Source organism: Amia ocellicauda, chromosome 17 (assembly GCF_036373705.1).
Source record: "Amia ocellicauda isolate fAmiCal2 chromosome 17, fAmiCal2.hap1, whole genome shotgun sequence".
In the NCBI taxonomy this organism is placed as follows: Eukaryota; Metazoa; Chordata; class Actinopteri; order Amiiformes; family Amiidae; genus Amia; species Amia ocellicauda.
The window spans coordinates 24,585,438-24,598,202 of record NC_089866.1 but is presented as its reverse complement, the minus strand read 5'-3'; the positions used below and the strand labels follow the sequence as shown (position 1 = coordinate 24,598,202).

Genomic DNA, 12,765 nt, shown 5'->3' with positions numbered 1-12,765 from the left:
ACACAATGATACCAAATGGCACAGTAATTGCTTTCCTCCATTGAAATAGGCTCAATGAGTGTCCAGGCCATTTTAGAATATCTTTGTTGAATGAGCTTTCTTTAATTTATCTCTTTTCACACCTGCTTTGCTTTATCCTTTGACATACCAAAGGCATACAAGTATACATGATGCAATAGCTTTTAATTTCATCACTTTTCAGGAGAAATTAAGCATTATTTCCATGAGCTGAAAGTGTACCAACAAATTTGAGCACATCTGTATTTCCAGGAGAAATCCCAGGAGTTTACCAGCAGCATCAGCACGAGAGCTGACCTGTAGGCAGAATTGGTTGAGATCATACATGTCATAAAAGTGGGTGTATTTGGACTGGAACAGGATTATACTTCTGGTGAGTAATTCCTTAAATATATCAGAGATCAAATGATCCAATTATTAAAATTACGGAAACTGGAGATCTGTAAATTAGTATTTAAATATAGAAAAAGTGATAACACTGGGTTGGTGTGTGCGTGTGCGACCACTTTACAGCTGGTCCGTCATCTGTACAAAAATTATATTCCATTTGCCTTCTTGTAAAGTAATTTTATTGATCTAAGAAACCCTTGGTCATCGAGTTGATGTGATTCATGTTGAAGACTGTGCTGCAGTTCCTGGGGTCTGTCCTGTGACATAATACATCTTCATTATATGCCTTCAGCTTCCTTCAAGTAATGTGATCGCTCAGGCACCCCTACATAGAGTCGTGCTTAGTTAGTCTGCAGAGATCAGTCTGGACCTCGCCAGTTCCAGCTAGATCCCTCTCCCACATGAAGGGGAATGACTGGCTGGTAGACACCCTGCCGCACATACTGTGTGCTTAAACTGTGCACTGTATGTGAAGAATGCAGGATGCTTTGTCACTGCGGACTGGAACTGTTACATAACAGAGTGTTACATTTATAGCACATTTACAGCCAATGGATTGCCTAATGATTCACTGAAAACATGAGGGACGTTAATTTAAATCCTCAGGTACATGTTTAGATTGTCCAATAATAGTTCATGCTAAATCAAGTAAAAGCATTTTATTCAGAATTATAATATGCTGCTGCTTGCATTATTCCAGGGAGAATTAATTATTGTTGAAGGATTTGTGCCTGCTAAACTAAGAACCTATTTCTTCAACAAAATATTTAATTTGAACCACCTGGAAACTATATCTGACAGAACTCCCTTCCAGAGTATTAGCTGTTCTTAATTGCATAAACTTGATGGTGATGTCACTTTCTATTATAAATAAATAAAAAAAAACACCAGCACCACCCACTTCATCCCCACCCGCCATTACATGGTGTATAATCTTCGGCATGAAAGTTTTTTGGGGTTCACAATGGCGAAGTGTTGCTCCTCTCTGTCTGGGAAAAGCAAGGGAAGACCTAGGAGTCTATGTGGACTCCTCACTTTCCCCATCCAAACAATATGGGGAAGCAATAAAAAAGGCAAACGCAATGCTAGGGTATATTGTCAAAAGTGTAGAATTTAGAATAAGGGCAGTAATGTTCAGACTGTACAATGCACTAGTTAGAGCTCATCTGGATACTGTGTACAGTTCTGAACTCCACACTTCAAGAAAGATATCGCTGCTCTAGAGGCAGTTCAGAGGAGAGCAACCAGACTTATTCCAGGTCTGAAGGGAATGTCCTACTGAGAGACTGAGGAACTGAACCTTTTCACCTGGAACAGAGGAGACTACGTGGGGACTTGATTCAAGTCTTCAAAATCATGAAAGGCATTGACCACATCAAACCAGAGGAGCTTTTCCAGATCAGCAGAGACGCACGCACCCGGGGACACAAATGGAAATTGGGCTTCAAGGCATTCAAGATGGAAAACAGGAGACACTTCTTCACACAGAGAGTTGTCACAATCTGGAATAAACTCCCCAGCAATGTGGTTGAAGCCGACAATGTGGGAACAGTCAAAAATAGACTGAACGTGATCCATGGATCACTTAGTTATTAATGGACACCAAACGAGCACGATGGGTCCAATGTCCTCCTCTCGTTTGTTAACTTTATGTTCTTAAGTGGACTAATATGATTTTGTTTGGTTGACCAAATAGGATGTGGGTTAAGAAAAATGTCTTTGGAGTGTTACCTCTTATGCAGCTAGGAAAGGTTTTCGTTCCTATTGTGCCAGTATAATGGAGGTAATATACAATATTTAAGGCCACGATACACTATCAATTTTCCTTGAAATCCCAATGCGTGTAATCGCATGACATCGCACGATGGATAGAGGTGTTTGGGAGCAAGAATGCATGGTGAAGTTTGGAATTTTGAAAGAGAAAATCAGAAAAAATTTGAAAGAGAGAAGCTGGAGAGTGTGAACTCTCTCTTTATGGCATATTTAGTTATGGCACACGGCCTACAGTGCAGCTTCAGCCATGCTGTACATTGTGGCAAAAAGAAGACGGCTTCACTCACGTCTATGCAAATGTACGCTCCTTGTTTGTTGCAGAAATTAATGAAAACAATACTACTTTCAGTATTGGACTTATACACTAATACTCATAGTCTTACATTGTTTCATGTGTGCATTTATTTATACAAACCTAAAACAAACAACAAACTTGTCAACTAACATCCTGAGTAAGTTTGTAAATCAAAATGTTCTTTATTTAATCGAGCAGATTTAAAAATGTCCATTATAATGACTTGACATTATACGGTTAACACTAGAAGCGCCGACATAGTATGATATGATATGATAATGATAGGCAAACGATCGAATAAAACTAGCACGTAAAATGTAAATATGAGCATAGAACATAAAAATGATTGGTATAAATTACATCAAAGCGCTTTTTTTTTTGTAAACGGGTACTGCACAGTCAAAACACATCAATAAAACAAGCGTTTACTTTACTTGTGGTAGTCACTCTGTGTCCACTCAATCTAAAGCCCCTAAAGGGAAAACTCAACTTTGGATTCAAACTAGATTCTTAAGGAAATATTGAAGACAAAGGAAAGGTTTTCTTTAATGCTTTTCATACAAGTTCAGCGTGAGTAATTTACAGTATCATTTGTGAGCACAACACCCGATTGCTGTAGCAATTATAATTTAGTTTGCTGATTATACTGTTTTGGTGTTTTTAATACACATTCCAGCTTCCTATCTGCCGTTCAAGGTTCCCAGTGACGTCGTAGGTGTTGTCATGTGACTCCTTCTTGCTCTCTGATTGAATACTTGTCCAGGGCGATTTCATGAAAATAGGACTCTGCTCTATCTAAATCTTGGGGTGCATTTGGATTGTATGGAAATTTCATTGTGTATCGTGGCCTTTAGAGATCCACTGATGACGGGGCTTCAATTTTAAATCCAATGGGATGTACAATTTGCTACTCAATGCTTGTGTAGATTCTCACCATTAAAAGCCATAAGGGCCAATTATACTGATTTGTTATACAAATAAAATATAAAATGAGGGGCTCTGGGTGAGCTCTCTGTCAGCGCTGCCCAGGAACTCCCCCTGGAGGTCTTTGTTGCTGCCCAGTTGTATCTCCATCCAGGCAGGGCTGGACATCCTCAGAGACCCATTCAAAGTGCTCCAGGTCAGGCAAGCTGGCAGAGGCGGTGTAGGAAACGGTTTGGCCCAACACACACACACACACACACACACACACACACACACACACACACACACACGCATAAACACGCAGACACACACAGAAATACACACACAGACACACAGACACACATCTATCTACATTTTAAAAGTGATAAAGCCCAGAAGCCTCAGTTAGACTTTATTTAGTCCACTAGAGTAGTGAATAAACCTGTTTTCATTGGCTTGGTAATGTTGTCGCTCTACATTTATGTTAAAAGGCCAAAAATATTTCTGAAGTAGAAATCAAGGTTAAGGGTTTTGTAGTACTGGGGCATCTACTATGGAGACCTGTAATATCTAATCTGCTTCAAGAGAAGGAAAAATTAGAATGTTGAGACGATTTGAACCATCTGTGGATGGGTGCATTGTTTAATATATTTTTTTTTCTTTTCTGTGACTTTAATGGAGTCAGTTCTCCATTTGGATATTTAAGAGTTCTGTCTAAATACAAGTTTTCAGGAGGTCTCTGCCCCTTCACCCATTGGCCATTATATTTAGTATGGAAGGGCCTCCTCCAGTTTAGCCAGTTGCATTAACAGGTTTGAGACTTCCTACATGCTGTTGTCTCACAGTTCTTTTTGTCACGTACAGGTAGTGTCATTTCACAGTCGCCACATGTCAGAGGAGGTTTAATTGGAATGACAAAATAGAGACATTAGCAACACGCAGAAAGGCTGTCAGAGTATATACACACCAACATCTATTTCTGAGCTTTGCCTATCACTAGTCCTGTACCTCATTTTCACAATCTCTGCATTGATTGCCAGTTGAAGGACACCTGTCGCTGGGTACCCTGGTCTCACTTATAGTGTGATTTTAGGTTGATTAACTGTTAGTAATCCGATTACTGCCTGTAGAACTACTCTGCTTGGTTTCTAAATGCTTTAGTGTATCAACTAATTGTCCATCCATAAGCATAATACTAGTTTTGACACTTTGTGGAAATAAAGCCTTATCAGTGCAGCAGATGCACCTCATTGTAGAAAACAATTTACAAAGTGTTTTTAAAACTCCCTACTTTTTGAAATCCTGTATTTTTCCAGTGTTCACCAGTTCCCTTAGCCGGGTAACCTTAAGGCTCCCCCTTCAATCTTGAAATTTGTACCATGCAAATCAAACCCTTGTTTTTAAATATGAATTTCCTGAGTTTAATGTTTGTCATTTCATCTATCTAGGCAAGAAACTGTGTTCTTCACTTGTCAAAGTTTTTATTTTATTTGCTAATCAGTAACCAGGGGAAGGATATACACTCACCTAAAGGATTATTAGGAACACCATACTAATACTGTGTTTGACCCCCTTTCGCCTTCAGAACTGCCTTAATTCTACGTGGCATTGATTCAACAAGGTGCTGACAGCATTCTTTAGAAATGTTGGCCCATATTGATAGGATAGCATCTTGCAGTTGATGGAGATTTGTGGGATGCACATCCAGGGCACGAAGCTCCTGTTCCACCACATCCCAAAGATGCTCTATTGGGTTGAGATCTGGTGACTGTGGGGGCCAGTTTAGTACAGTGAACTCATTGTCATGTTCAAGAAACCAATTTGAAATGATTCGACCTTTGTGACATGGTGCATTATCCTGTTGGAAGTAGCCATCAGAGGATGGGTACATGGTGGTCATAAAGGGATGGACATGGTCAGAAACAATGCTCAGGTAGGCCGTGGCATTTAAACGATGCCCAATTGGCACTAAGGGGCCTAAAGTGTGCCAAGAAAACATCCCCCACACCATTACACCACCACCACCAGCCTGCACAGTGGTAACAAGGCATGATGGATCCATGTTCTCATTCTGTTTACGCCAAATTCTGACTCTACCATCTGAATGTCTCAACAGAAATCGAGACTCATCAGACCAGGCAACATTTTTCCAGTCTTCAACTGTCCAATTTTGGTGAGCTTGTGCAAATTGTAGCCTCTTTTTCCTATTTGTAGTGGAGATGAGTGGTACCCGGTGGGGTCTTCTGCTGTTGTAGCCCATCCGCCTCAAGGTTGTACGTGTTGTGGCTTCACAAATGCTTTGCTGCATACCTCGGTTGTAACGAGTGGTTATTTCAGTCAAAGTTGCTCTTCTATCAGCTTGAATCAGTCGGCCCATTCTCCTCTGACCTCTAGCATCAACAAGGCATTTTCGCCCACAGGACTGCCGCATACTGGATGTTTTTCCCTTTTCACACCATTCTTTGTAAACCCTAGAAATGGTTGTGCGTGAAAATCCCAGTAACTGAGCAGATTGTGAAATACTCAGACCGGCCCTTCTGGCACCAACAACCATGCCACGCTCAAAATTGCTTAAATCACCTTTCTTTCCCATTCGGACATTCAGTTTGGAGTTCAGGAGATTGTCTTGACCAGGACCACACCCCTAAATGCATTGAAGCAACTGCCATGTGATTGGTTGGTTAGATAATTGCATTAATGAGAAATTGAACAGGTGTTCCTAATAATAAACACATTTCAGACATTTAATTTAACGTCAGACTAATAATTTTCTACTTAAATGAATGAATTCTACCCTTTGCATGTCTCTTTTAGGTTTTGTGATTCTGTACCACTGATTGTGTTGTGCCATTTTATCAGCATTTAGAAACTTATTTTTCTTGTTTTTATATCACTTGAGGAAACCAAATGTGATAGTGCTCAAGTCATGTTCTTATAATTAGGTTATTTAATGTGATCACACACACAAATCTTGGGGAAAAAGAAAAAAACATTTCATATATAAAAAAGCAGAACTGTTAAAAAATAAGTAGTAGACAGCATACATTAAATCCCTATCCACTAAACAGTTAACATAAAATAAACTGTAATGACACATGCAACTCACTTTTAAAATGGCAAAACATAGACAGACATCATGCTACACCATCCTAAATTGGAGGTAGACATTGTCCACAAGCAATGCCTGCATGTTCTGAGAAACATCCCTTTCTTGTGGCACCAGGATAATTGATTTGTCCACTGTCTAGGTGAGAATCCAAAACTTCATCCAAGCAGGGGCTTCTCTTCATGGAATAATTTGGCCCCCAAGTTAGAGTTTCTTGCATTTCTTCTCTCCCAGTGCCCCCTGCCTTGCTTCTATACAAATCCACTCCACTGCATTGCAGCCCCTAGCGTTTGTGCTGTCTATTTGTTGGAGCGATCGGCTGGTTAGGCAGCAGTGAGGCTGGGCAACCCCAGCTGTTCCTTGAGTCTCTGCAGCTGCCCCAGTGTGATGTTGTTGCCCCCACAGACGACCACCACCACTGGGCCCAGGTCACGGCTGAGTTTGCCTTCCTCTTGCAACTTGCCAATGGTGTTGTTGTAAACAGCAGCTAGGGCGGCACCGCAAGCAGGCTCCACCAAAATCTTCTCATCATCTGGGAGAGGAAGAGAGAGAGAGATCCCATTAACCCCATGCCTTCCATTTCCCTCCCACCTACCCAGTACTTTTGGTAAAGTACAACTGACCACTGGTGGAGCCAGAGGGGTATCCAGGGAGACACTGAATACCCCTGACATCTGATTGGCCACCCCTAAATTTCATTCGCTACTGGCAGTCTGATGCTGATTGACATTTCATTTCACCTCTTGTTGAAAGAAGCATTTATTTTGACATTTGGCGGCACATTTTTCAAATAGAGGTTGAGAGAGAGAGAATATTAACATTGGTTGTGAGATACAGAAGAATAAGAATAAGAACATACAGAAGAAGAGAATATTTCCACAGCTCCATAAGCTCTTTTCGTGATTGGCGAAAACAACATATTTGAAGTAAGGTTTAAGGTTTAGCATCGGATTTAGGTTTCCTGAACAACTTTTTAAGAAAGTTGAGTCGTTGTGTAAGTTAACATTAGACCTTTGGTTCCATTAACAGATAAATCAGAGAAGAGATCGGTTCCCAGTTGTGCCTAACATTTTGTTCACATCTGTGCTAGTAATACACGCATATACAGTGCAGTGTCATAAGTTACAGTATACACATGTTTAGCTATTGTGGGGTAACTAGTAGGCTACAGCTGTCAGTGTTCAGCAAGTTAACATTTAGCAATTTGAAATCCAACTCTTTTCATACTTGAACTCAAAACGAAATATTGTTATTATCAATCTGTTAATGTTACCACAATTGCAGATAGCCTGTTTGCTATCATAAAGGTGTAAGAAATTATAGCTAGCTAAGTTACTTACTGCAGAGTAGGGCTGGCCATGATCTAACTAGTAACTTAGGCTGGTAGTTGATGTGTGTGTGTGTGTGTGAGAGAGAGAGAGAGAGAGAGAGAGGGAGAGAGAGAGAGAGAGAGGGAGAAAGAAAGAAATTGAGCTGCAGATCTGAGGTAGAGAGACTGACTATTCATAGCATGTCAAAGAGTTCTAGTGAAGGAACACTTTTGGACCACACTATCTGCCACATTGAAGAACTCTGGGTTAAGTGAATTATCACTTCTACCTCTAATCAGCAATGATAGGATTCATTCATGCTCCTTAGATGCCAGGTTAGAGTTACACAGTAATTTTCTGTCATGGTCTATGGACCTCCTGAAGTAGTCTTGGCCACTCCCTGGCCACCACATGTATAAAACTCTAGTTCCGCCACTGCAACTGACAACCCCAACCACCCAAGCAAGACAAACTTTATAAACAAACTTATTTACTATTAAAGTTTGGTAGCTGAAATATTATGCAAGCCTTGCTACCATTACCAAAAGATAGATTTTCCTTAATCTTTGGTATTTTTGGGTCTGGAGAGGAATGCAACCTGCCCCAGAACCGATTTAGAGAGATGACCCAGTCAGACTGCACTCCCCTCTATGTTACTAAACATGTATCTAAGATCTTGGTCTGTGATATTTACCCACAAACCGCTCAATAGCCACCACTGCATCTTGGTCTGTCACCACCTCTGGGAAGACCGTGTGCTCCATGGCCAGCTTGAGTGTCTGTGCCCCCACTTGCTTCGCCCCCAGAGTCTTTGCAACACTGCAGGACAAGGTAAAGACAAGTTAGCACTCAACTAGTCCTTAGAAGGATACAAAAAATCTATACGGTTTACACAAGCTTAAATGTGACACAAGTATGTTTGTTTTTGTAACATATTTAAAGGTAACCAATATCATTATTCTGCTAAATTAAATTGAGGACCAAGTGGAGTTTGGCAGCATTCAAACATTTGACGGCAACTCCATATAACCCAATAGAACAACATTCAACACCCCCATCTCAGCTCACTTTGATCAGCAGACAGTTTTCTCTAGGCTGCATCAACGTTTGACAAAATATTGATAAAGTATAGTTTTAATTCAGGTTTATGAATGTAATTACAAAAATCAATAATCAGTTCAGTTTCAAATGAAGTGCGTTTCCACCTACAGCTCATGGGTGTGTAAGCGGTTGTCTTTCAACAGTCTTTAACGCCTTGAGCAGAAGTTTCTCCTGTTATCATTCACCCGCACACTGCTCACCTGGTGATTGTGGGCAGAGTGACCAGGTGGCCAGCTTGCATGGCAGCATGAAAGCTGTGTGCCCCCATGGTTTCCATGGCAATGATGGGCACATCCTCCCACCCCACTTGTCTCAGTCCCTGCACCACCCCACACAGCATGCCCCCTCCGCCCACGGACAGGACGATGGCCCCAGGCTGACAATCCATCTGTTCCTTCAGCTCCAGGACAATGGACGTGTGGCCCTCCCTGCAAGCAGAAGGCAAGGGTCAGGAATTCAAAGCATTTCAGCTCTCCTCTTTGTAAAATGTTGTCTATATCACATCAGTTAATTGGCAACAAATGTGGTAGAAAAAGTTCACTATCCCTAACAGCTTATAAAGTTAAAATAAGGATAACATACATTTCCTACACATTTTATATCATGTGAAGAGACATTTGAATGTGTTTATTGATGAAACACCATCTGGTCCAGCCTTTGAATCTACTTAGCTTATAAAGAACACTTAGGGTAATCAAGAAAGAGGAACAAACTACAGATAAAGGTTTGTGTTTGACGGAGCTGAAACCAAAATACTTGTAGTGTCCCAAAGTGTTGCAATGAGGACATAATTCTGTCTCTTCTGCTGTTCACGTTGCTTACCAAATGAGGGGGTCATCGAAGGGGGGCACGTACACCCAGCCTGGGTTGTTGTCTGCCAGGCGCATGGCGTGGTCAATCGTTTCATCCAACATCTGCAAACGAGGGTTTGAAAGATACAGCCAATCAGAAGGTAATACCAAGTGCTGTGGTGTATACTGTAGGTTGATATTCGAAGGTTAAAGGTTACTCACCTCACCCTCCACCGATACTGTGGCTCCCTCGTCCTTCAGCCTCTGGATGGTGAAGGAGGGGGTGCTGGTGGGTACCATGATGGTGGCAGGGATGCCCAGTTTGCGAGCTGAGTAGGCTGCTGCCATGCCTGCATTGCCCCCTGCCCCAGAAGAAAAGTGGTTAATCTCAGAGGGCTTGGTTTTAGCAAAGGCAAAATCATGAAAGCTGAAAGCCAGACAGAGTTTAACCCCCCCATTCCCCCATTAAAAGACAGAACATAGGGGCTGAATGGCTGCTAGAACCAGGAACCTACAAAGCCTTGCCACTTTGGCCTCAAAAGACCTAACTTCTTCATTTAAGCCAATCTACCTTGTGGACACATTCAAGATGTGTGCAATTGCAAAGACAATGGTAATAGAAGTTAAGAATATGAAGCGGTTGTTATTTCTGTACCCATGTCTTCAATATAGCCATGGTAATCCACTCAGAATTAGGAATATGATTTTCATGGATATGCACAAAGATGGTGGCTGTTTAATTGACCTTTTTAACTTGTATTCTCACCTGAGGAGCAGATAAATCGTATGCACCCCCGCTCAGCCCACTGTAAACCAGAAAAAGAAAAAACATCTTAACCCTGCTGTTCTCCAGCAGAAGACACCTAATGATTCATCCAGCAGTGCTGAAGAACTTTCACTGAAACCCCTCTACAGCTTGGATGGTTTCCCTGTGTAGCTGGAAATTCCTGACACAATTGTCTCTTTTGTCTCCTTCAGTCTCCATGCCAACCCAGACCCCATGTTCCCAGTTCCTGAATATGCTTCCCAAACTTGCTTGAACCAGTCCAAGCTGGAGCGCACCAGTCCTCAGTGTTTGGGATTGTACTCAATTCCTCTTTTTCTTGTTGAAGATCATTAACAGTAGTCAGCTGGATCTCATTTCACACTGAATACAGCATCTATGCGGAAAACATACTTCTCATCACAAAGGTATCAAAGGTCTAAAACTCTATGGTGGTTTTGAAGGTACAGTACATACCGTTCTGCAGAGGTGTCCAATGCCTCTAATCTTGAAGGAGCCTGTGGGTTGAGCGGTGTCCAGTTTGAGGTATACAGGGGTCCCTGCGACTTTGGACAGAGGAACACTGTCCCTCAGTGGGGAGATCACATGCAAGTTTCCCTTAGGATTCATCGTGTGCTGACTGGCTGACAGGCAGGTCTGGAGAGAGAGATAAAGGCGGCATACTTGAGAATGAAATAGTTGTGTTAAGCATGGTAGGTACGTTTGATGCTTCTACAAAGTTTCATTCAGATTTTTTCAAAGCAAGTGGGACATAATCAGGCACAATTTTATATTGCTTTAAGTAAACAGCCACTTTCACAAAACACACTGCTCAATTCACTTAGATTAGTGGAGACGTTTCCTTAAATTGCATAAATACTTCACATTAGAGGACTTAAATTCCTCTACCAAAGTTTTAGACCTCTCGCCTGTGTGGTCCTGCTCTGTATGTTTTGTTTGTTTTTACTTCATTTCAATTGACAATTTGGAAAACTAAACTAAACCGAAAAAAATGTTTCCTTTCTATTCACATAAACATAACTAATCCCATACATTTCAAAACCTTTATTGGAAATCTAACCAAATCCAGGACACATTATATTTCGTACTTAGTTTAAAGACGATACAATGTTTTACTTACCAAAAGAATGAACAAACAAAGCCTGTTAATGAGTTGCTGTACGATGGAAGAATGAGCTGTCTAAGAGATAGTCTTCAGTGCGCAGCTTTCCTTGAGCTGGAGATCCTGTATGAACGGCATGGCGTTGTTTATATATACCTTGAGGGTTTTCTGTAACAACCAATCAGGTTTTCGTGTGGCTGGCACACCTCCGAATCATCCCCCATAAACCACGCCCTTTATCTTGCGACTTGCGACAGGTTGGACAGTACGTTGGCATTACATGTCTTACTACTACTGAAGTGTGTGTGTGTGTGTGTTTGTGTGTGTGTGTGTGAGAGAGAGAGAGAGAGAAAGAATAATGTTTGACTAACATTTTTAGCACTAGAGTGCCACACAAGCGTATATCCATATATATGTATGGTGCTCATGTTAAATAGACACTATATGTATTCCTTCAAATCGATATTGTTTCGCAGGTTGTGCACAGTGATTGCAATTGTGTGATCTATATCTCTCCATCTGTCCTTCTGTCTATATGAGAATTACACGTTTCCTAAACAGGGCTGTTAACGCACATTCTTGGGAGCTATAGATTGAAATAGATCCCGCAATTTCTTAAAAAAAAAAAAAAGAAAAAGTGACATGAGACGGTCCGCAGCATATTTGGTCAGTTCACTTGTTTTCACTCGTGGGATCCTATATTTGGAGTAAGACAGCTAATTTAAAAGGCAAAGAATATGATCGCATTTCCTACATAATGACTTCCTTCTTAAAATAGTGGGCTACTTAGCGGACCGGTTTTGGAAAGTACGCCTTGGCTGTTTGACCTCAGTGATCTTCTGAGCAAATGCCCAGGCAGCAGACGCTTACGTACGGGTCTTCTTGGATTCATTCCTTAATAAATTAGGCATAACCCTCGCACACTGACTAATTGTGTTACACTTTAATACGGTGGTTAGACTACATGTAGGTGCGTAATCACACCTTCACCTTTATGCAACCCCCGCAGTCTAGTGTAAATGTAGGGGTCGATAGGTGCACCGATGCTCTTCTCGGTGTTACTTCACATTTATCATTGCAACAGAAATGAAACCCCCTTTCAAGCGGTGTCTTAAATGGCATTTCCTCAGTCTTTTTTCAGGATTTGTTGACTCAGACATAAGTAAACCGGCTCAATCCAGGTTGTGAGCAG

At 41.3% G+C, this 12,765-nt stretch overlaps 1 protein-coding gene across 1 annotated transcript; it reads right to left on the bottom strand.

Moving 5' to 3' along the window:
* Nucleotides 1-6,453: 6,453 nt before the first annotated feature.
* LOC136712906 (L-serine dehydratase/L-threonine deaminase) lies at nt 6,454-11,714 on the bottom strand. Its single transcript, XM_066689731.1, has 8 exons — nt 11,592-11,714; nt 10,928-11,107; nt 10,454-10,493; nt 9,910-10,049; nt 9,719-9,810; nt 9,097-9,324; nt 8,490-8,614; nt 6,454-7,017 (listed from the first exon to the last, which is right to left on the bottom strand). The coding sequence occupies exons 2-8, from the start codon at nt 11,078-11,080 to the stop codon at nt 6,809-6,811; spliced, it is 987 nt and encodes a 328-aa protein (XP_066545828.1). The 5' UTR covers nt 11,081-11,107; nt 11,592-11,714; the 3' UTR covers nt 6,454-6,808.
* Nucleotides 11,715-12,765: the final 1,051 nt, after the last annotated feature.